Raw genomic sequence first — 22797 nt, 5'->3', positions numbered from 1 at the left:
TATGCCCATGGACCTGTAAACACTTGTGATTTTCGTTGTCTAGAATCTAGATCATAAAATTCTTCTAAGCACATGGAGCAAGCTGTCCTTCACATAGCATTTAGGAGGTGAGATCTGTAAATTAATGTCAATTATGCTGTTCCAAATTATCAATGACATGTGCTTTTTTATTGCCTAACAAACAAAAAGACCGAGCCCCTTAATATTGCAATACGATAATGTTTTATCAAATCGATTTTATCGGTTAATGCAGATTATATAATAATTTATAATTAGAGCATTTATATTGACATGTTTAAGATAGATAAAGAGTTTCGAACCTTAAAAAAATACTAATGGATATAAAGAGCTGTGTTACAGATGCTGTAAAAAGAACAAAAATCATTGTGCTCAAATCTTGATTTGAATTTATACGGTCTTTCTGCATTGCTCAGTATGATCTGTATATTAAAATTTTGTGAACAATTATATTTAATATTTTCTTATCTTTTTACTAGATTTTATAGCGAGGCAAATGTGTTCAGTTTTTGAGCTAAACATAATTCATATTTATTTTAGATCACAAGCATAGTTTTGTATTTCTTTTACTGAATATCATAGCAACAATAATAATTTTTTTTTTTTTTTTGGTGTGTGCAAAATATCATTGCTATTGGAGATGTCACTGTACAGTGAATTTTTGGAGCAAGGTATTTGATTTGTATAGTAACATACAAATATTGGATTTTAATAGATAAATGCTCTTAGCTAAAGGTGTTGATTATGATTTCTACGATGATAAATTTTAACGCAATAGATATAATTTAGTAATTTATTTGCTTTGTATACATTTTTTTTCGGCCATTTTTATTAATATCCCTAAAAAAATGAAAATTTTAAAAATAACCCTGTGTACCATTTTTTTTTATTTCTGCCCTGACCGCCAGACCCTGGGGCGCCCCATAAGGCTAGTGAGGCGCCAGCCCCCCGGGTGCCCCACGGTTCTTCTATTTTTTTTTTTTTTTTTAGAGATCTTAGTATTTTGATTTAAATAATTTTGTGAAGAAAAAATTTTCTTGTTTAGAGTGTATGCCAAAAAATAAGACAATAGTTGTATTTTTATGAAATAATGTCGTAACTCTTTATAACTATGATTTTTATTTTTTATTTTTTTTGTGAACTTTGATTTTATTTGTCAGTTGGATATCACAAGTCTAAATATAATACTAATTAAGGACTTCGCTTTTATTCAAAAAAAATTTAAATTTTAACAACTTGTTGATCTCTTTTTTTTTTCAATTTTTATAATATATGTATAATATATACACATATACACATATACACATATACACATATACACATATACACATACACATATACACACATACACATATATACACATACACACACATACACACACACACATACACATATATACACATATATACACATACACACACATACACATATATACACACACATACACATATACACATATACACATATACAGATATACATATATACATGAGATAGGCTAATGTGCTTTCGGTAGCATATGGGCCGAAATACACACGGTCCAAATTTGAAATTTCAAAATCCAAACGGTCGATCCGAACCGTTCATCTTCTTCTCCATATTAATATCTGCTTGGAGACCAAATTTTACAATTTTCTGAATTTTTTTACTATTTATTAAGCCACTTTGAAAATCGCTAATCCAACGGTTTTACTGTTTTGTGCAGCCACCGTTGGATCAACAATTTTGTAAAATACTTAATAAATAGTAAAAAAATTCAGAAAAATGTAAAATTTGGTCTCCAAGCAGATATTAATATGGAGAAGAAGATGAACGGTTCGGATTGACCGTTTGGATTTTGAAATTTCAAATTTGGACCGTGTGTATTTCGGCCCATATGCTACCGAAAGCATATTAGCCTATCTCTATATACATATATACATATATACAATTTTTTTTATAATATATGTATATATGTATAAATATGTACATATACATATACATATACAGAGTTAGGCTGGGGTGCTATGGATAGCATAGTGGCCTCTATGCTACGGCTCAATATTCGAGTTTTCAAAATCCAAACGGTCGATCCGAACCGTTCATCTTATTCTCCATATTAATATCTGCTTGGAGACCAAATTTTATAATTTTCTGAATTTTTTTACTATTTATTAAGCTACTTTGAAAATCGCTAATCCAACGGTTTTACTGTTTTGTGCAGCCACCGTTGGATCAACAATTTTGTAAAATACTTAATAAATAGTAAAAAAAAATCAGAAAAATGTAAAATTTGGTCTCCAAGCAGATATTAATATGGAGAATAAGATGAACGGTTCGGATCGACCGTTTAGATTTTGAAAACTCAAATATTGAGCCATAGCATAGATGCCACTATGCTATCCATAGCACCCCTGCCTAACTCTACATATACATATACATATACATATACATATACATATACATATACATATACATATACATATACATATACATATATATACATGTACATATATATACATGTAGAGTAAGGCTATGCTACTTCATGAATTAAACGGGACATTTTAATTCGTGCTCATATCTCTAGTTTCAAAGTCCAAATATCCGATCTAAACCGTTAGATGTTTAATCTATATTAAGATATGCTTGGAGACCAAATTTTATATTTTTTTTGAATTTTTTTACTATATTATTAAGATGGTTTGAAAATCGCTGTTTTTTAATACCTACCGTCGAACGAAACTTAAACTGGATTTTTGAGGCACTAAACGACATTTTTTTGAAATTCTGATGCTTCCGATATGACGATGCCTGGTGTACTACCCAAGCAAAATCGGATCCGTCTCGTCCTCCCCTTTCCGAAAAGTGCTCATACGCGTAAATCCGACTTTCCTAGCCAAAGTTATGGTTGTTTAAAGTTTTTTCGAAAATTAAACTTTGAAAATTCATAACTAACTGTAAAAAAAATCCAAATAAGTTGAAATTTATATCAATTATGTGTATTTTTGAATGCTCTACATGTTGGTGCAATCACTTTTGCATTTTAGTTCCTGTATCAATCCCCACTACTTCATAGAGGAATATTGACGAGGAGACTATTGGAGGACTGAAAAGAGAGGATCATCATATCAAGTTACGCTTGAAAATATTAATATATTTCTTTGCAAGTATTAATCTCTTATTTCTCAAGTATTTATACCTATGAAAGTTGACGCATAAACTAATGCAGTGACTGAAAAAGAAGGCCATAAAATTAGTAGAAACCATAATATAACCTTCTTCTAATTGATTCGATCCTTTTGAGTTTATATTGCATATCAACTATTGTCTATGGTTAATGATTTTGGTATGCATATAAATTTTAAGGAATCAAATCAATAATTTAGTTCTTTAAAATATACTTCAAATCAACTATTGTCTTTTTTTTGGCATACACTCTAAACAATAAAATTTTTTCTTCACAAAATTATTTAAATCAAAATACTAAGATCCCTAAAAAAAAATAAAAATAGAAGAACCGTGGGGCACCCGGGGGGCTGGCGCCTCACTAGCCTTATGGGGCGCCCCAGGGTCTGGTGGTCAGGGCAGAAATAAAAAAAAATGGTACACAGCGTTATTTTTAAAATTTTCATTTTTTTTAGGGATATTAATAAAAATGGCCGCATTTTTTCAAACTTCTTATATAATTTTTTTTCGTTTAATAATATTTAAAATAGGTGAAAAACCTGTTTTCCGTGGAATGAATTAACTATGTCGGAATTACTTAGAAGTCTAATAGAGTAGTGCAGTTTGAATCTGATGTTCATCGAAAGCAATTTGAATTTAATGGATCAACATAAAAACCATCTAATGCATTTTATGATTCGTGCATACAAATTTTAGAACTAAATACACAAAAATCTTAAAGCCCATCAGATAGTTCCGGGATACAACTCTGCTGCTTTTCTTACAGAAAAGTAGCGTCCTGCTTTTCCGAATCCAACCATTCAAAATTTTTCGTTCACGTATCTCTATAAAGAAACTTTTTCATGCACGAATCTCAACAAATTTGAACAGTTGGATTCGGAAAAGCAGGACGCTGCTTTTATGTAAGAAAAGCAGCAGAGTTCATTCCATAGTTCCGATGCTCATCAAATCCAAATTTACTTGCGATAGACATCCAACCCAAACTTTCCACCACCTAACAGAGAGACTTTGGAGTTTGGACCGTACGTTGTTACCTACAATACTCGGCAACAAAAAATCTCACGAGCAACTGTGCCTGCGTTTCAGTAGCAATCCCTCTCATCTATTTAAACCCAAAATTGGGTGATATGAACCTAGTCTCCCTCATTTCTCTGCACAAGCTATTGCTCCTCAGTAGGAGTATCTCACAGAGAAAAGGCCTTGTTATAGAAATTTGTCAAAAGGAATACAGCACTAATAGAATTATGGGAGTAAGATTTTTTTTTTTACTTGGTCTCTCTCAGTCACTCTTTCTCTGTGTAGCTTCTTCTGTTGTGACTTGTGAATGATCACTAACATGGTTTTTCTTTTTCATGTAGATCTTCAACTGGATGCAAAACAAGTTCAAGGGTAAGCAAGAAAAGAAAACTTGTGATTCTGTTTCGACATCTAAGCATGGTAAGTTTAATAATCAACAGATGCTGTTCTCTCTCTCTTCTCTCAGTTAATCATTTTTTTTTTAATTATTGGTAAAAGCACCCTGACATTATCTAGTTCCTTGCCTATTACATCTCTAAAGAGTGTGTTATTCTTGTAAGATTGTTAGCTTATGCTATGTTGTCTCTTAAAGAATTTCTGTTATGTATTGGCCTTTCTGGCTAGCATTAATTTCTCTGCTTTATTTTCTCTAGGAGATGCTTCAAATGAAGATAGCACAGATGAGTTGGATTATTGGCCCCAAGCTTTATTATCGATAGGAACATTGGGTAACAAAAATCAAGAGGAGGCGAAAAAGGGTGATGAATGTGATTCTAGTTCATCTCAAGATCCATGCGATTTTTCTCTAGAAGAATTCAATAAGATACAAGAAATGCTTAAATCACTATTCACAATGAAACCAAAATGGGGTCCAACAGGAATGGACAGAATGGAAGAAGAGAGAACAAATCAACAATTAAGTAAGATTTTGAATTGTCCCTCGAGATTCGAGCTTATCCGAGCCTCTTTTCAAAAGTTGTACGATGAATTTGAGAACAACGGTGGTGGAAACCTTTCTCCTGATATGAAAATTATCTTGAGTAAGGCAAAGGATATGTTAACAAATAAATCCAGAACAATCAAGCAGAAGTCACTTAGATTTGTGCTCAAGAAGATTTTTCTAGGTAAAGGTTGCTCTGTGCCGGGTCCAAAATTGACGAATCCGATGCCGGAATCAAGGATGGAGAAGGTATATTCAAACAACTACATTTAATTTTTCTGTTTCAATTTAACTCAAGTTTGCTAATGTTTCATTTACCAATTTTTAATGAATAAAGGTTCTGAGGGCATTACTTCATAAGAAAATATATCCTCAAAACAATACATCAATTTCCACCAAGAGGTATCTTGAAAACAAAGAAGCACAAACGATAAATGAATCAGAAATTGAAGAGAAAGAGACGGATAGGTGTAAATGGGTCAAGACTGATTCAGAGTGTAAGTTATATCTGCCCTTTTTATTGCAACAATTATGTATAAAATATTTCATCCCCAAAATCGGATTACATTTGATGGTTTATTTATTTTGGTTTTCTACAGTTATTGTCTTAGATCTAGAGATTTGATAACGAGGAGATAGGTTGAGCCTTTTCTTCTGCAACTGCACAAGAATAGTTCTTTTTGCAAGATTGTGATTCTTTTTGCAAGGATCCGTGAAAAATGTAGATCAAGTTACAAAAGCAAATCCTGCTCCATTGATCGCAATTTGAAGGGCCTCCTGGTGTTGGATGGATTGTCTCATTATCTTGTTCTCTTTTTTAAGAATTATTTGTTTATAATGATGGATGGTCGATTTCTTATTTGCAAGATTGCTTTTGTAATTCGAAGTGAAATAAACATAATTGTAAAATGAAGCCAAACTGGTGACCACTTCTAGAAAATGGAGAAAATATAAAAACAACATAAACAAAGTCGTTTTACAAGCTACTAACGTTTAAGTTTTTGATATATTTGCATTATAAGTCGCAAAAAAAAAAAAGGAACGAGAGAAAAATCCACAAGTAATTGTTTTAGCTACATTAATATCTCATACAAAAATTCCTTAGAAAAAAACTCATCAAAATCATCCAGCCCAAGTACGGTAAAAAAAAATACAAATAAAAAGCATCTATAACTAACGGAAAATAATGCTACCGCTGATTAACTAATACAACACATTGTTAATTATCAGTAACATAACAAAGGCTTTTCATTGTACATCGTCAATAATTTTTTCCCGGAAACATATGTCGAGAATCAAGGCTCCATATCATTTTGTGCTCACAAGTAGATAACTACAGGTTTCTCCTTCTTTCTCCATTTTATTTTTTATTATCTGTTACTTGAAAGGACCTACAAACATTGCCAACTATGAATTTCTGCAATGACATTCATAATGAAATATGCAAGCTGGGCATGACCACAAGACAAGCACAGCACAGCACAGTACCACAATTGTACCATCTGTTTAAGGTCTTGGGCTATCCAAAATCTATTTGATTCGGTTGTTGATATATTATAAACAAATAAACCCAAGTTGTAATACAGCACAAAGCATAAAACTTACCTTATCAATAAGTGGCAATGCATTGCCTTCCCATTCTGTGGCCCACCTGGCAGATGAGCCAGTTGACATGGCCCCATCTGTCAGCAATTTCAAAGCATGGCATCCATCAGGAAATCCCTTGAACAGCATCTGCATTAACCCATCAACCATAACAGGACAAAATGAACAATGTTTAGGGTGGTCCCTATGGAATAACAACATAGCATTTATTCCCCACAAAACCAGATATATTTCATCTACTTGTATAAAATGATGAATTATGTGTAAGATACAGCAATGCGTAATTCTTCAAAATTTTGTGTTATAATACGTCTTTTATGATGCTTATTTTATTACTTTTATGAATTAAAACAATGCATTTTATTTTGGAATTTCTAAAAGTATTTTCTCTTTTCAACAAATAAGAAAACACAGGTTAAAAAATACACCCTATATCTATATTTTATTTAATGTCTACAAAAAATTAAAAGTTAAAAGAACTATGATTAGTACATGAAAGAATAATAAAATATTGAGGTCCATGCATGGATATGCATGTGCATATTGTTGACTTGTATCCGTGAGCCAAAAACTTTTTAAATTATGTGATAAGGCTCTAATACATTTTACAAGTACAACACAAGTATCTGTATCGGATACACATCTGATATTACGCTTGCCTATATAAAGTATTGGAGTAACATAGTATTGTATATAGTGCTAGCATGCACATGGTATTTCCCAAGTTTAACAGGGTTATGCAGGGGCAGAGCCAAGTGTTGCCATGGGGTGGCACTTGCTCCCCCTGCCCAAAAAGATTTAAACATATGCCTCACATACTATTATTTCTTGAAGAAAAATTGCAATAATATGCTTGTTATTGAAAATATTTATAAAATTATGCCCCATCCTAAATTTTTGCCAATTCCTGGTTCTGCCCCTGGGGCTATAAATGATATTTGCTGTTTTTGCAAATGTACACAACAGACCATTCCATTATAGAAATGGATACTAGTATTGATAAAGAACTTCGTACCAAAATTTCATCCGCAAGCTCAGATGAGGACGAGAATAGAAGTCCATTCTTCTCGACTTTAACAAGTTCCTTTATGCTGACAAAGATGCAAACCAAACTTCAAATCAGAGTTGGAACCAATTGAGCTATCATCAAGACTTCATAATACACACTTCTGAAGCATTTTCTTCTCAATTCCTATTTGTGTCTGATGTGGGGACCTATTTTATTTCTGTAATGACCCCATTTTCACCTCTTTTTTTTTTCCTTCCTAGTTGTATTATATTTTTTTCTTGTTCTGGGGAAGCTTTAGAAAATCAGCTGACCACTATGATCTCAGCCATGGTGGCAGCTATCCCACTCTGTTTATGGTTGCGGGATATTCTGTTGCAAAATAGTTTTTACTTTTCCAGATTTCGGCAGCTTTTCATTATTTTTCTGATTATTTTAAAAACAAATTCAATTTCAGTAGCAAAAAAAAAAATGTAACTGAATGTACAACTTGACTCTAGAAATTTCTATAATTTTCTCCCCATCATATTAGTTTCACAGCTGATGAATCATAGGGTTTATACAAATAAAACAAAGATAGAGGAAGAAAGAAAGAACTGAAATGAGCAAGATTTTGATTCAACGGACTTGATATAGTCAATTGCTTTTATTGACACAAATTTGGTGCCTACATAGGTAAACATCAGTAGATTGCTCAAAGGCCAATTGTTCACTTTCTGTTTCTTTTATAAAAATGTAACTGAATGTACAACTTGACTCTAAAAGTGCTTTCTATAATTTTCTCCCCATCCATATTATTTTCACAGCTGATTAATCATAGGTTTTAGAAACATAAAACAAATGATAGAGGGAGAAAGAAGGGAACTGAAATGAGAAGGATTTTGATTCAACAGACTTGGTATAGTCAGTTGCTTTTATTGACACAAATTTGGTGCCTGCATATGTAAATATCAGTAGATTGCTCAAAGGCTGATTGTTCACTTTCTGTTTCTTTTATAACATCCAGTTTAAGTGCATATGTTACTTCTAAAATTGTTTTAATTAAGCCTACAGTGTTCTTCTAACAAATTTGAATAATATTCATTTTCTAAGGACCTTAAATGAAAGGTGTAACACGCAAATACCATGAGTACGAAGCCGCACAAACAGGCAACCCACATCCAAACATATCTACAACCTGAAAAACAGATTGTTTTGAGTATTTAGTTGCAATTTTATTTTTAAAAGAAGTACAACTGCTAGAAAATTTAAAATGGAAAAGAAATGAATCATTGCCTTCATGGGAAGGTCAAGGCCTGAAGAGGAAGTATGTAGTGATACCCCCAAATCTGCTGAACCTGAAGGTTCATAACAAAATCAGCTCAAGCATTCTAAATTTTAAAATATTATTTTTGGTTTGGAAGAAATGATACCAAGTAACAAGGGGTAATCCTCTGCTGAGAGCCACATTGTTCGAAATGCAACACGTCTAAGTTTCAGCCTCTTTATTTGTTCTTCATAGTTTTTCCTCTCAGGCCCTTTACCTTTTAACAATTATAACAAAAAAAAAACCCTCTGTAAGAGGCTGGAAAAATTATTCCATTCAATTTCTTACACTTAGATAGCATTCTCTGTAAAAACAGTTAAGAATAAAGTACCAGTAATAATAAATAGGAGCCTTGGATATACGCATTGCTTCCCACTTATCATATCTGTCCATAGTTTCTCGTCATTTATAGAATCATCCTCCTTTAATGCGGCTGAAACACGTCTATCATACATAACAGCAGCTTCTAGAAGGATGCTAAAATCTTCATCTGGTGTCCTGAAAAAAAAAATTAACTGATAATCAGTTAAAAAAATCATTTTAATCCTTGCTACATAAGATATATTAAAAATTATAAGTTTGAAATTACTGTCACATATGTGACAATTTCCAAACATTAGTGTAAGCATACTTCAAAATTAAAAGATATATTCTTCTTTGTTGATTTTATCTACAATATGCAAGGATCTCAGTATATATAAAATACAAACTTCTTTGTTACTTATGTCACATATTACATTACAGACATGTCATTAAAACTAATAAAGTCAAACAATGGTTAACGTTTATCTTAACAAAAAGGTGTCACCTTCATTAAGAGCTTCGTATATTTAACAATGTTATTGCATTCATGAAAGAGCAAATTTTCTAGTTGGCATATGTGTAATTAATTAATTATGGAAGTTTCAAATTAGATGTAAATGTGTGATCCCTCTCCCATTACCCAAAATGAAAAAAAACAATTAGTAATGTAAACCTTAGAACTCCATACAAATGCATACCAACTTGTGCTGCTCACAATTAATGCAGGACGATTTGGCTTTAATAAAATATTGTCACCATTGCTGTAGGTAAAAGGAGATGAGCTTTCTGCACACACAAGAGATCTTAGAACATATAATTAACATCTGTCATGCAAAATAAATCTTAAAGTTTAGAAAAAAACTTACCAAAAGAAATACAGTCTTTGATTCCCTTTGGGTTGCAAATCTCATCTGACAATCTACAAAACAACTATCATTTGTATATGGTGTTATTGTTTAATAAATTATCGAGTAATGTATGATCACCTTGCATTAAATAATAGTAGTGAGGTCATTGCTCACCTCATGTTTTTCATGGAGTGAAGCAGGACGAAAAAATTCAGGAGGTTGATCGTAGAGTACTGTAGCTCTAAAAAAAATACAACTTATTCAAGTTTCGCAATATATCAAAGGAATACAAATTCACACACCACATGTGCACACACAGAAACTAGGATAAAATTTGTTCGGTCAACATACTTGATTCCCCAATTTTGAGCAAGCTCATGTTGCATTGCCTCTGTGACGCACAGTGAACCATCCGACATTTGGCCAAAATACTTCTCAAACCTACAATACGACTCTCATTAGAATTAAGATAATAATATGCTCATGGAGAGAAGAAGAGAGAAAGGTACAGAGCAGGGGGTGGGGTCAGGGAAGGAGCACAAACACACGCACACAGAGACAGAGAGAGAGAGAGAGAGAGAGTACCAAAAATAGCATCTAACTATGATATGATTTCTTGACAGGGACAAAGCGAGTAATGTGTAACCAAAGTTGTGCCAATCTATGATGAATTTTGAACGCCTTATCCAGCTGGCCAATTTGACAGCAGCTAGTGTAGGAACTGATGGAGGGTTCTGATACAAAATTTACATAAAAAGACAACTTATTAGGTCCTCATATGCATCAGATTTACATTTATTCCCAAAAAATCTGAGATTATTTTTTTTAATGTGAACACCTACCAATGGACAATCGATAACGTCTTAGGAATATATTTTTTCCTCTTGGACATATATAGCAACCCACCACCCGGGTGCAATTTGCATTAAACCGATGTTTTTTCAGTTTAATTGACTTTTTTTTTTTTTTGCAAACTTCAGAAATCCTGAGGTTCCTTGCAAATATAACTTCATAAAGGTTTACTCTGGGACAATGGCTGAAGCCTCCGTTGGAACCTCAACGAAATCAGTTAAATATGAAATGGAGTCGATTTGGCTTATGATATGTCATGGTTGTCTATAGCAATAAAATTAACATGACAATATAATAGAAAATCAATTCTTACCTGAACTATAAATACATCAGGGTGAGGGATCTTAAAGCAAAGAAACCAAACCAATAGTACAAATTGAATAGCTGCTTTTAATATAAGTGCCACTGCACCAGATATTTTTGATATTGCTTGCAGCTGTACTGGCATCTGAAAGTTTCAATTTATTTTCAAGTGAAACAGTGATGCAAAATACAACATTTATAATAAAAAATTAAAGATCAACTAGCTCTTAATACCATGTGGTAGAAATGAATAGATGGGTGCTCTTTCAATGCCAAATGAGGTTCGCTACCTGTCCATATCAATAAAAGGAGTGGCATCATTTGTTAGGAACCAACAGTATGAGACCTTATTTATTTATAATTAGAATAAAAGTTTTCAATTGCACCTCCATTGGCAACTATGTCCACCTCTAAATTGGCCTGCACATTGAAAGATATGAATTTTATCATCAACAAAACTCAAGCAGAAATTGTGGTAGCCTTCTGAAGGTAGACTAACAGAAGTATTAGAAAGAAGTGAGAAAATGCACTGGAGATATACTAGAATTTCATCCCAAATTGGAACGTAGAACCATTTATCTCTTTGATTCTGAATAAGATGCTAAATTGGTACACTATTTCACTTCAATCTTCAAAAATACGGTGCTAAAACTGGATGCATGCCAACTTCTAGGGTTAATTGTCTTTCAGATTGGACAGTATGCCAAATTTATTGGAGTAACTAATACGAAATATGAAAGTTAAGTTACATGCTTTATATATAGTCACCAGAGAGTGATTTGAATACTTCTGGGATAAGAGCATCTAGATAGATAGATAGATAGCTAGAGAGAGAGAGAGAGAGAGCCTGTTTGGCGAGGGAGAGAGCGTGGTATTGCATACGAGGGCTGCGACCGATGTCTCCTAGGACCACCACTGCTGCCCTAGCTCTCTTCTCCATTATCGACGCTTCTCTAGTCGATGTACTCGCACTGTGATCGCTCTGGTCTTTCCGAACAGGAAAGGAAGAAGAAAGTGGACGCGAGAATTGAGATTATCTAAGGCGCGCAAACAAGTTGTTCCCTGTGTGGTTACCAAGATGACAGGCCAGGAATCTCGGCCTTTTCTTTTCAAATTATGGGCTGCTAAAAGATTCTTGTTTTAAAAAATTTAGGCCCACAAGTGAAATAGGCCTAATAAGGAAACCCTAACCCCTTGCACTCATCTCCGTTCATGCTCTCTCTGTTCTCGCCCACCTCCAATCTCATTTTTTTTTCCCTTCAATTCCTATTTTGGAATCTTCCCAAATAGCCCCAGGTCGCCATGCCCGACGTCTCCGATTTCATTCTCAAGCTACAGAGGCGGTGTGCTCTCTTCGTCTTTCTCTCTCAATTTATTCCAAAGTCAGTCATATCGGTGCTAATTGGGCGTGAAATTGCAGGAGAATAGAAGGTTCGCATGCAACTGCACGCCAGACCGCAGAGTTGCTGCGGTTTGTTGTTTCACAACACCGCATGCCTCATACGAATCAGACCGCTTCACTACTTGAAGCTGTCAGAGCTGTTGGTGAACAGCTCATAGCTGCTAATCCAGTTGGTGAGTTATAGTGTTAAAGTCTGCATATGTATTTATCCTTGGTTGAGGAGTTTACTATAGTTTACCGGTTCACACTTCCTTTTATACCATGCCAAATACTAATCGCAAGCTGAAAATCATATGTGGAGCGTTTTTTCAGTAAGCCATTACCATATTCTGCACTAAAACTTGACAATTGAGAATAAAATTAATAATTATTAGATTTTGAGCATGAATTTCCCAATTAGAGAATCACCTTCTCCAAAACTAAAATGAAAAGAATAAATAAGAGTTGAGACAATAACTGCAGAGCTGGCAGTGGGTAACATTGTAAGGCGTGTTCTGCACATAATAAGAGAAGAAGATTCATCTGCTGTCTCATTTGAGGGTCTGCAAATATCTGAAAAAAGTGATGATGAGGAAGATGTGGAACGGAAAGGTGGTCCATTGCTGTCAGCAGCTTCTGTAGCTGCTGCATCCAGGAGCACCTTGCGACCCCGCTCCTTGCAGACCCTTCTAGAAGATGGGCCAGCACCAATTGTCCCATCTAACTCCTCCTCTAATGGTGACTCTGAAGGAAGAAGCAAATGTAGGTATTCTCTTTCCAACTAATTATTAGGTAAGTACTTGTAAGTACCTGTATGTATGTGATGGTACTGTTGTACAATGTTGGCAACACTACCTGCCATTTTGGTATAGTACACCTTGTTTTCTTTTTGTTACTGTATCGTTCTCAATTAACATGAATGCTTGTTATTATTTTTCCCTGGACATGCTGGTGTACTGCCATGAACTTATACGGAATGATCGATAATCTGGAACAGTTCATTAATCCTGATATGAAGATTGCTTGATTGCATCATTAACATATAAGTATGCTTGCAGCCGATAAGAGTGCAAGGAGCAAGAGACTAAAGCATGCTGTGATAGAGGCTATTAATTTGCTGATCGAAGAAATCAATAGTTGCTATGACGATATTTCTGAACAAGCTGTAGAGCACATTCACCATAAGCAAGTCTCATCTTTTAATCTGAAGTACAAACAACAAAAGATTTTGCTAGTACAGAACTTTATGATCATATTTTGTTATTGCATGACAGTGAGGTGATATTAACATTGGGAAGGTCAAAAACAGTCAAGGAGTTTCTTTATGCTGCGAAGCAGAAAAACCGATCTTTTCGTGTTTTTGTCGCTGAAGGTGCTCCTAGGTCCGTTATAATTTAGTATGCATCTTTGTTTATATCTTTGCTTCATTACATTTTTTAAATTTTTGGAAAAGGTGGTCTGGAGTCTCACCTGTTTCAAATTATCGAAGCAGTTTTATGACCCTTCATCCTTTTACAGAGTATAACCACCATCTTACAACCTTCAGACAATCTAAAGACCCCCCAAAACCATCTGTTTGAGATAACCTTGTAAATGACCTTAGCAGGTAGTATACCATAACCAAAACCAGCACAATAAAATAAAGAAAGTTTTTGCATGGCCCCAGCAAATTTTACCATGAACCCCAAACCAGAAAAAGACCCCAATTTTAGGAGGAATTATATAATTCCAAACTCTGCTGCCCAAATATTTGTCATTTATTCACCCAGAACTTAGCCAACCATAGAGTCGCAACTTACAACAACACTCCAGAGTCCCATCTCTATAATAGAGTATCCACTCTTTCACAAAGATATCCTTGTTCATGTAACATAATCAACGTATTAGATATAGTCAAGCTGCCCGTGTTGCAGCTTTTTAAAATGTGTATTCAAGTGAGACCCATACCAAACTGAACTAACAACACAAGCATCCTGCTCATAACATGCATCGTAAAGATCAGGGAAAGTTTGTCAATAGAAACAGTATGCCATCTATCTTGCCAAAATCTGTCATCATCTCCCCGACCAATCTGAAAGAGCATTCAATATCTACAATATATTTTTGAGCTATCATATTTCCCCGAAAAGGAGAATTGGTACTACTTTGATTTTTATATTTTGTATTAATCAGAACTTTGCAAACACCCCTATAATTTTAAATCTCAAAATACCACTTTTGCAAGCAATTCCCTATACTTGGTTCTAATCAGATCTTTCCCATCGGCTGTCAAGAGAATCAGCTTATCATCTGCATAATTGAAATTCAAGTTGCATATACCTGCTCTAAGATCTTCTCCTTTAATCAGCAATTTTACTCAAACAATCTGCAACTAATCAAGCAACAATGCAGAAAGGAGATCTCCTTGTCTTAACTCATTTTTACACTCAAAATATCTAGTTAAAGAGCCATTCGGAATGTGACATAGAACCAGTGTTCTAAATAGCTAGCTGTAGCTTTTTCGGACCCTAAAAGCTATGGTGCTATAGCTAGCTACTTAGTTCAATCGCTTATTTTTTTAACCGTCCCGCTATACCGCTATAATCGCTATTTAAACCATTGCATAGAACTGACCAGCGACACAAAACTTTTGATCCAAGAAATCCACTTTTATCTCAAATGAAAAATCCTAATGCAAACAGTCGTATGCTTTTTTCAAAATGTATTTTAGAAAAAAATAGAGTACTTTTTTTCTTAATAAGATGCTATGGTAATTAAAAAAAAAGTTCACTCATATCAGGTATCAGGGGCATGTCCTTGCTAAGGAGCTTATTCAAAAGGGTTTAGAGACTACTGTGATAACTGACTCAGCTATTTTTGCCATGATTTCCCGAGTTAACATGGTAACAGAACTGCACCTCTTTTCTAAGAGTAGTTTTTTGTTTCATGCCCAGCTTTGTTCTCCATTTAACACACAGAGTCAATCTTAGCTTTGGAGTTGTGAAGATGATATTGAAGCGAGTCATTTTATGTTATATCATGGTTTAGCAATTTCTGTAAACTTACATAGCTTGAGATATCTGTTAAGGTGATAGTTGGGGCCCATGCAATTATGGCAAATGGAGGGGTTATTGCACCAGTTGGAATGAACATGCTTGCGCTTGCTGCTCAGAGGCATGCTGTTCCTTTTGTTGTTGTCGCCGGGTCCCACAAGGTTTATTTCTTACCACCCTTTTATTATTTGAAGGGAATTTTAGTTTTTTAAGCACAATGCATACCCTTCAAAAACTAGGAAATATGACACGTATATTAATTTAAACATTAGTATGCATATATCATTTTCCTTTACAGACAGTTTGGTAATTATTTACAATGTTGAAATACTTTTCTTTCAGCTGTGCCCGCTGTACTCTCACAGTCCAGAGGTACTATTGAATGAGCTGAAATCACCATCAGATTTGATTGACTTTGGGGAGTTCTCTGATTGCATGGATTTTGGGGCCCGTGGAGGGGCCCCCCTTATGCATGTGGTCAACCCAACCTTTGATTATGTGCCACCTAAACTCGTCAGTCTCTTCATTACAGACACGTAAGCATGCCTTTCTGTTTGATTCCTTGTATTACACAAAAATGATGCTCCTGCAGGATATGGTACTCGTATGGGCAGTTCGTATCTGTACCAGTGTAACGAGCATATGGGGCAATGGTTCTCATTGTCAATAACGTCCCTACCATGAACCCAATTAAACCTCAATTTATACTGGATTGACACAATCATCCCTAGTTTTGTTCCATCAGTCTCTGTTGCCCTCATGCAGAATTAAAAATTAGGCATGCCAAGGGAAGTTTATACAAAAAGATAACGAGAGACCAAAAATGGTTTCTTTCTGTAAAATATGAGCCGTACTAGTACACCATTGTATCAGGTCCTATTTGTACTTTTACTGTCATATAATTCATATATTACTTTGAACACCGATTGTTTTCTTTCATTTCTAATTTTGTCAGTTTATTTATGTAGAGGAGGGCATAACGCTTCACATATGTACAAGCTGATTGCAGATTATTACTCAGCAGATGATTTGGTAATCAAGAGGACAACAACATCATGAAACTAGATATGTTTTGTTGCTTGGATATAGTATTTGTGGATGGAGTACTGTATTTTGTTTTTGTTTGTTTCTGTGGATGCATTTTATACAAGTGTTTTATTATCTTGTATCTACAAAATATGAGGAGGTTGTTGTGGGCATTTTTTAGTCTTGGTGTCAGTTTTTTATTATTCCTAATTAGTTGAATCATCCATTCGTATTTCTTTCATTTTTTTTTCCCCCTCTGATTTGATCTCCTGCCTGAGAAGGTCATGAAATTGCATCAGTAAGTTTGCTTGGGAGATTTGACCTACAGGCAAGTAGATATAACTTGGCTATCATAATGTATCTAAATGCTGGTGCTTAACTTTTTTTTTAAATAGCCCGTTTTATTGCTGAAACGAGGTTTTGCCTGTAACAAAATCTCTGTTAACGTTTCCAAAGTCCGGAGATGCATTGCATGGCCTCGGCAACGCACAATTGTCCACTGATTATTAAATAAATGCATATTCTGAATTCCTCATCTAGCAAGCAATGGTGGTGATCCATCCTTGTCTTCTCTTTCTAGTAATGTTTTATGAAGGTTACCGATCTGATTGTTCAATCATCATTATTGACAAACATCTTTGTGGAAAAGCTCAATTGTAAGAAACATATTTAGGCACAATCTTGCAATAATAAACAACAACAACAATAATAATAATAAGTACAAGATTATATTTAAACCAAAAAATTCTCGCTCAAGCTCAACAGTTTCCTCTCATAAAGCATCATTCAGTAATTTTCGAATCCGTGATACAAATAATTCAATCCCTACATCATGACCTGCGGCGCTATGCTAAGCATATAATTTTCTCTCGAATAATACAAGTGGTAATAACAAACCAAGATCCTAAAAAAACCAAACGCTTCAATGCGTGTGTGTGGCATGGTTGGCTGGCTCATTGTATAGGAATTGGGGATGGCAGTGACAAAGATTGCAGGAAATCAAATTCCGCCAAGTTCAAAGGCGGTAGTGAGAAATGACCGTAAGTGGAGCTACCATTTCTCAACTCTTGCATGGTAACAAGTGCAGCCACTGTGTTTTTTAAAATGCTTGGCTCGGTTATTGCAGTGGCTTCTCTCTCCTTAATCTCAGCTTGATCTTCCGTGCCAGATGCTAAGGGAAAAACAGTGTCCATCATGGTTTCACACTTTTTTACAAGCTTTGAGATGAGCTCGGTAGTAAAGAAAGGTTGCTTCAATACTTTTTCTATGAATGGTAGTCTGAGAAGGCAGCCTGTGCGCTTGTCATACTTCTTCAGTATCTTAGCAAGACCTGTCAGGTGTCAAAATTAACGCATATTTCAGTGATATAATTAGTAAAATTTACTGGCACAGAGACTTTTTAATTTTATCTTAACAAAAATTGTACTGATTACTTATGGTATAAAAAAAAATTAATTAAATACAATAGTTTATTTATTTTATGTCATAATATAATCGGAAAATTTAAGGTGGCTTTATTATAAATTAGCACATACTATTCTTGTTTACTGGTTGGTAACATTTATTTCTTTTGAAATGTCATTTAGTTAAAGCAGCCAGTCAAAGTATGTGACATTTATGTCAACTACAGAAACCTTCAAAATTTCAAATCAATTGTGACGTTCATGTTCTCAAAAGGAGACGGTGGATGTGGCCCTTTGTTTGCTCAACACACAGTACCCTACCCACATCTATACCCGAAAAAAATATTTTTACTAATAAGGAAAAAAAAAAAAAAAATTATGAAATCTGAGAAATTTTATCTTTTACACGACCGTAACTTGAAATTAAATCTGGCGAAAAAAATGACATCTCGTAAACATAAATTGGAGTTTTGATTGGCCGAAAAAAATCACGAAATCTTTTTTGACCAAACTTGTTTGCTTTTATGTTTTATCGAAATGAAGGATTTTAAATTGCCAAAATTATTTGGGCCTCACCAAATTTAACTGCAGCGTCTTTTACTTAGAAATAAATAAATTTGTTAGTTGGAAGTTGTCGCCACTTAATTTCTGACTACAATTTGAAGTTGTAACTGTATTAATTTTTTTTTTTATAAATTCGTGATTTTCTGGTTTATTCCTTTTTTAATGATAAAAATAAATTTTCGACATCTATACAAAGTACCTTAAAACTATAGAAATTCATTAAATTTTTTTGTTCATGTCCTTTCCAAACAGGTTGATTCCACTGCCATGTATAATATAGTTTCCCTTCAACAACAGATTTTTTTTGCATGCCATATTGTATTGGTCCGAAATTTTTTTAGTTAGCACTCCAATAATTTAAACTTAAACAACCACCATACAAAACTCTATATTTTAAATCTTACCATCTACGTAATCTGGGGATGCACACTAAATTTTTCGGTGCCCCAACTGGGGATGCACACCAAATTATTTTTATTTTTCGGTGTGCAGTACCCTCAGGAAGCGCACCAAATAATTTTTCTTAGTTCTGTTTTGTTGTGTTGTGTTTGAAATTTTTGGACTAATTTTTTTTTATGTTCTATTCTATTTTGTTTTGTAGTATTTAGAATTATATGTACACATCAAATTTGACAATGAAATTGTAGAAAATAAAACACACTTGTTTAACAAATAAAAATTTGTACTAAATTTGAACTAAAAATTACTACAACAAATTATACGCACACTCTGAACAACGTGTTGTACTAAGTAAGTTGGTGTGCAAATTACTACAAATTATACACACAATCTAATCAACGTTTTATACTACAAATTATACACTGAACATAACAGAACAAAACTAAAAAAAAAATTTGGTGCACATCCTCGGGGTGCGTGGGTGGTAAGAATTGAAATTTGAAGATATAGGTGATGATTATTTAATTTTAATTTATTAGAGTGCTAACTATAAATATTTCGGTGTATTTGCATATCCAAATTTTTCTATTAATAATTGTAAATGATATTCTAGTTTAGTTGCTCAGGTGTTGTTATAAATATATCTAATATGGAAACTTCCGGACGATTTTTAAAAGAAATTTAAGAAACTTTGAACATTAGAAAATTAGTATAATAAAATTTCTTCAGTTTGTGTATTTAGCAAGTAAAAATTACAGGTTGAAAAGCAACAGGCAGTCCAATGGGACCACTCCCACATTGTGTTTCACTTTTCCAAACAATTAAATGTCCACAGCCCATGTATGAATTTCTCAAGTTTTGGGTCTCATAAACATAAATTTGTTAATTCCATATCAATACATGCACACATGTAGCAAATTAAAAAAAATGAAAATAATAAACACTTAAGACTGGAGAAATTCGAAATATATATATATATATATATATATAAATGAATAAACAAATAATATGATAGGGTAAAAGGGAACAAAAAAAATGCACCACCTGTGTAGTTGACACTGCTGTAGTTGAGAAGTAGCACCATTTCACCGTGGAAGTTGACAATGTCCTTCCAAATCTGTTCCATCTCAGCCATGTATTCTGCATCCGATGGCTCAAAGCTCTCCTTCAATTTCTCTATTCTATCTTGCAATTCCTGCATAGCCATTTTAGAGGGACAAAAGACTCTTACTTGCAACATGGTGAAATTTCATTTAATTACCAAATGCACAAGCATTATACTGTTCATAACCATGTACACTATTCTAGAGTAGCTTTAATTAAAAAAAAAAAAAAAAATTTAACCATTTAGAAGTAGAAAATATATGGTGTCAATCCATTAAATCTAATCACGACATCATTTAATTTTGCAAAAGAAAAAGGAACAAATTAAATTGGCGCACCCTCTGCCGTATGATGAACTCCTCTTCTTGCTCAATGAAGAACGAATTAAATTTCTCTATTTCCGAATTCAGAAGCTCCACAAATTCAGCCTCTGCCTTGGTGGAAGGATGTGCGGCCGAGATTAACCGAACAAGCTTTTTGAGATCTTTGTAAGAGAGAAATTTCTCTCTCCATTCGGGGATTGTGTCATCTATTTGCTTCTTTAGCCTCTTTCCAAACTTCATTGTTTACTCCTTTAGTCACTTTTCAAGTTTCTGCAATGATATATAAAGGTACATATATGAGATGCATGTCTTGTGAGAGGTGCTTAATATGAAAAGGGGAGAGCTGTGTAGAAATTAAATGAGAAGGGGAGTAAATAGGAGGGAGTAAAGGATATTTGACAGTATATGCCAAGCGTGAGCAGCGCGCCAGAATGGGGAAACCAGAGATTAGAAAGAAGTTTATATTAGAGATAAAGAAATGGATTCTCTCCATTTTTGTAAAAGCTAGAATCTAAAACTTATATAGATGCTGTTACAAGGAATATTTCCTTTCTTAAATGTTAAAACTTAAAAGAATGGAGGGTTATGAAGGCAATTGGAAAATCAAACATCTTTCCAAAAGGTACAGTGACATTTAAATAGTATTAACAGGTAACAAAAATTGTTCAAAAGAAAAAATTAGTTTGGTTGTTTGCAAGTTGCAATTTAATTTTGTAAAAATTGTTTGCAAATTGTGTCTTAATTTGTCTTTGCAGATTGTACTCTTTAATAAATTATGTGTATTTTAAGGCCATGTCTATGTTTTCATCCTTGACTTTCTTTTCAAAATAAAAAATGCCTCCGTAATTAATTAGTTGGTTTTATTTTACTGTCTCGCGCGTTGAGATCAATTAGTGTTTTCTGTATTTCACTCTGGAAAGAGAGGTATGTATTTGCAAAAAAAATGTTAAAATACGACAATTTTATATTTAACAGATATTAAATAAAAATAATACATTTTTTATTTTTTTATATAGATAAAATTATATATAATAAATAATAACACCATAAAACACAATTATTTTTCTGAGGAACACCAAAAAAGTTGTGTTAATTATCTAAGTGTTTTGTTACATTTTAGAGACATCGATCAAATACTTTTTCTTAAATGAGAAATAAAACACGTTAAAATATGAATCATTTAATCAAAATAAAAAAAAATAAAGCACAACAAGCTACCAAATTGAACAACGACATCCAAGGGATGCCTCCATTTTGTGCCCTTCATGGAGAGATTAGAAAACATTAATGTTAAGAAGAATTATCGATTAGAGAATAGTAAAGGGTATATTCTGTGGTCAGTACAAAAGAAGACTTTAATATGAAACGACTTTTGCTTTGATTTGAATGTTTATTTTAGTGTGATCCTGTGAGAGTGTGAGGTATGATTCCAAAGAATCTTCTCTCCCTTCGAGTTTACAACACTGCATAGATTATGATATCACATGGTGCTCCCTGTTTTTCTATGAAACATGCTCAAGTCCTGATTATGAGTCTAATTGGATCTATTTATGGAGACTTGAGGGCCTGAGAGCAAATTTAGTACTAATGATTATCAAAGTTCAATAAGTATAACTTGTTAAATACTTGATTTATTCATCCATTTTTAGGACCTATAACTTCAATTCTGAACACCTAGAGTTTGAGCAATGAAAGAAATTTCAATTATGATAGAATGTGCAAGTATAAACACCTATCAAATTAAATTTACATTTTCAGATTTTTTTTTTTATTAATTTGTTATATAGGTAAAAGAAAATTACTTTCGGATGGTTCAGAATTTTTTATCAAATGATCTTAGAACTATCTTAAAAAATAGTATTTTTTATAAAAAGAATGTAAAAATTTGGTTTCTAAGTAGATTTTCATATGAAAATTATATTTTGACCGTTTAAATTGACTATTTAAACTTAAATAGAGATACAAATTTATAACACATATTACCATAATCTCATGAAAAACTTTTTTCAAGTACCATTAATTAGCAGATCTCTTCAAAACATGAGATATCGGTACTCAAATTAGTACTTCAGCCAAGCTAAAAGAATAATAATATCTCCCATTTAATCATTGTTCTCTGAATAAACATTGTTAATCTTTCATCATCCAACAAACCTAGGCACAACACGAATTTACATTCTCTGAGAAAACTTTTAAGTTGATACG

At 33.5% G+C, this 22797-nt stretch overlaps 4 protein-coding genes across 9 annotated transcripts in view; 2 read left to right on the top strand and 2 right to left on the bottom strand.

Annotated features, from left to right (window-relative positions):
* Nucleotides 1-17028, top strand: part of LOC144559057 (NagB/RpiA/CoA transferase-like superfamily protein) — a 91539-nt gene extending 74511 nt beyond the window's left edge. The window contains exons 2-10 of one of the 2 annotated variants that reach the window (XM_078307988.1): nucleotides 12631-12703; nucleotides 12781-12935; nucleotides 13225-13503; nucleotides 13800-13926; nucleotides 14016-14123; nucleotides 15521-15623; nucleotides 15809-15934; nucleotides 16116-16309; nucleotides 16742-17028. In XM_078307988.1, the coding sequence (XP_078164114.1) occupies nucleotides 12663-12703; nucleotides 12781-12935; nucleotides 13225-13503; nucleotides 13800-13926; nucleotides 14016-14123; nucleotides 15521-15623; nucleotides 15809-15934; nucleotides 16116-16309; nucleotides 16742-16832 (1224 nt within the window). In that variant the 5' untranslated portion in view covers nucleotides 12631-12662 and the 3' untranslated portion in view covers nucleotides 16833-17028. Of the gene's footprint in view, nucleotides 1-12567; nucleotides 12704-12780; nucleotides 12936-13224; nucleotides 13504-13799; nucleotides 13931-14015; nucleotides 14124-15520; nucleotides 15624-15808; nucleotides 15935-16115; nucleotides 16310-16741 lie in introns of those variants that run through there. The other variant, XM_078307989.1, reaches the window with a different exon arrangement.
* On the top strand, nucleotides 4322-6046 carry LOC144559058 (protein NEGATIVE GRAVITROPIC RESPONSE OF ROOTS-like). Its single transcript, XM_078307990.1, has 5 exons — nucleotides 4322-4430; nucleotides 4539-4617; nucleotides 4851-5386; nucleotides 5475-5634; nucleotides 5737-6046. The coding sequence occupies exons 1-5, from the start codon at nucleotides 4425-4427 to the stop codon at nucleotides 5760-5762; spliced, it is 807 nt and encodes a 268-aa protein (XP_078164116.1). The 5' UTR covers nucleotides 4322-4424; the 3' UTR covers nucleotides 5763-6046.
* LOC144559056 (UDP-Glycosyltransferase superfamily protein) lies at nucleotides 6189-12362 on the bottom strand. 5 transcript variants are annotated; one of them, XM_078307984.1, is made up of 16 exons: nucleotides 12208-12361; nucleotides 11747-11780; nucleotides 11595-11650; nucleotides 11371-11505; nucleotides 10791-10939; nucleotides 10557-10646; nucleotides 10380-10446; nucleotides 10224-10287; nucleotides 10056-10143; nucleotides 9386-9552; nucleotides 9161-9271; nucleotides 9024-9085; nucleotides 8873-8925; nucleotides 7758-7833; nucleotides 6743-6871; nucleotides 6189-6528 (listed from the first exon to the last, which is right to left on the bottom strand). In XM_078307984.1, the coding sequence occupies exons 1-16, from the start codon at nucleotides 12298-12300 to the stop codon at nucleotides 6508-6510; spliced, it is 1395 nt and encodes a 464-aa protein (XP_078164110.1). In that variant the 5' UTR covers nucleotides 12301-12361; the 3' UTR covers nucleotides 6189-6507. The 5 variants fall into 5 exon arrangements, 4 of the variants coding, with proteins under 4 accessions (XP_078164110.1, XP_078164113.1, XP_078164111.1 ...); XM_078307987.1 differs by lacking the exon at nucleotides 6189-6528 and adding an exon at nucleotides 6563-6656 and having other exon boundaries at nucleotides 12208-12362; XR_013513081.1 differs by lacking the exon at nucleotides 9024-9085 and having other exon boundaries at nucleotides 12208-12362.
* Nucleotides 17029-17511: 483 nt separating the features above from the next.
* Nucleotides 17512-20954, bottom strand: LOC144559863 (SPX domain-containing protein 3-like). The gene is made up of 3 exons (XM_078309015.1): nucleotides 20608-20954; nucleotides 20210-20360; nucleotides 17512-18129 (listed from the first exon to the last, which is right to left on the bottom strand). The coding sequence occupies exons 1-3, from the start codon at nucleotides 20830-20832 to the stop codon at nucleotides 17753-17755; spliced, it is 753 nt and encodes a 250-aa protein (XP_078165141.1). The 5' UTR covers nucleotides 20833-20954; the 3' UTR covers nucleotides 17512-17752.
* Between the last annotated feature and the right edge of the window lie 1843 nt (nucleotides 20955-22797).

This window comes from Carex rostrata, chromosome 9 (assembly GCF_964058835.1).
Source record: "Carex rostrata chromosome 9, lpCarRost1.2, whole genome shotgun sequence".
In the NCBI taxonomy this organism is placed as follows: domain Eukaryota; kingdom Viridiplantae; phylum Streptophyta; class Magnoliopsida; order Poales; family Cyperaceae; genus Carex; species Carex rostrata.
The sequence above is the reverse complement of the archived record's forward strand: the minus strand, read 5'-3'. Positions and strand labels throughout refer to the sequence as shown.

What these genes read in the sequence shown, in the direction of transcription:
- LOC144559058 (XM_078307990.1), top strand. An exon ending in TGTTTCGACATCTAAGCATG is followed by an intron (nt 4,618 to 4,850) that starts GTAAGTTTAATA and finishes TATTTTCTCTAG; the next exon opens with GAGATGCTTCAAATGAAGAT. An exon ending in GGTCAAGACTGATTCAGAGT is followed by an intron (nt 5,635 to 5,736) that starts GTAAGTTATATC and finishes GGTTTTCTACAG; the next exon opens with TTATTGTCTTAGATCTAGAG.
- LOC144559056 (XM_078307987.1), bottom strand. Translation starts at nt 12,300, where the DNA reads ATGGAGAAGAGAGCTAGGGCAGCAGTGGTGGTCCTAGGAGACATCGGT. An exon ending in CTGATGTATTTATAGTTCAG is followed by an intron (nt 10,940 to 11,370) that starts GTAAGAATTGAT and finishes ATTTTGTATCAG; the next exon opens with AACCCTCCATCAGTTCCTAC. An exon ending in CATTGCCACTTATTGATAAG is followed by an intron (nt 6,657 to 6,742) that starts GTAAGTTTTATG and finishes GATTTTGGATAG; the next exon opens with CCCAAGACCTTAAACAGATG.
- LOC144559863 (XM_078309015.1), bottom strand. Translation starts at nt 20,832, where the DNA reads ATGAAGTTTGGAAAGAGGCTAAAGAAGCAAATAGATGACACAATCCCC. An exon ending in AGTTCATCATACGGCAGAGG is followed by an intron (nt 20,361 to 20,607) that starts GTGCGCCAATTT and finishes ATGGCTATGCAG; the next exon opens with GAATTGCAAGATAGAATAGA. An exon ending in CAGCAGTGTCAACTACACAG is followed by an intron (nt 18,130 to 20,209) that starts GTGGTGCATTTT and finishes GACACCTGACAG; the next exon opens with GTCTTGCTAAGATACTGAAG.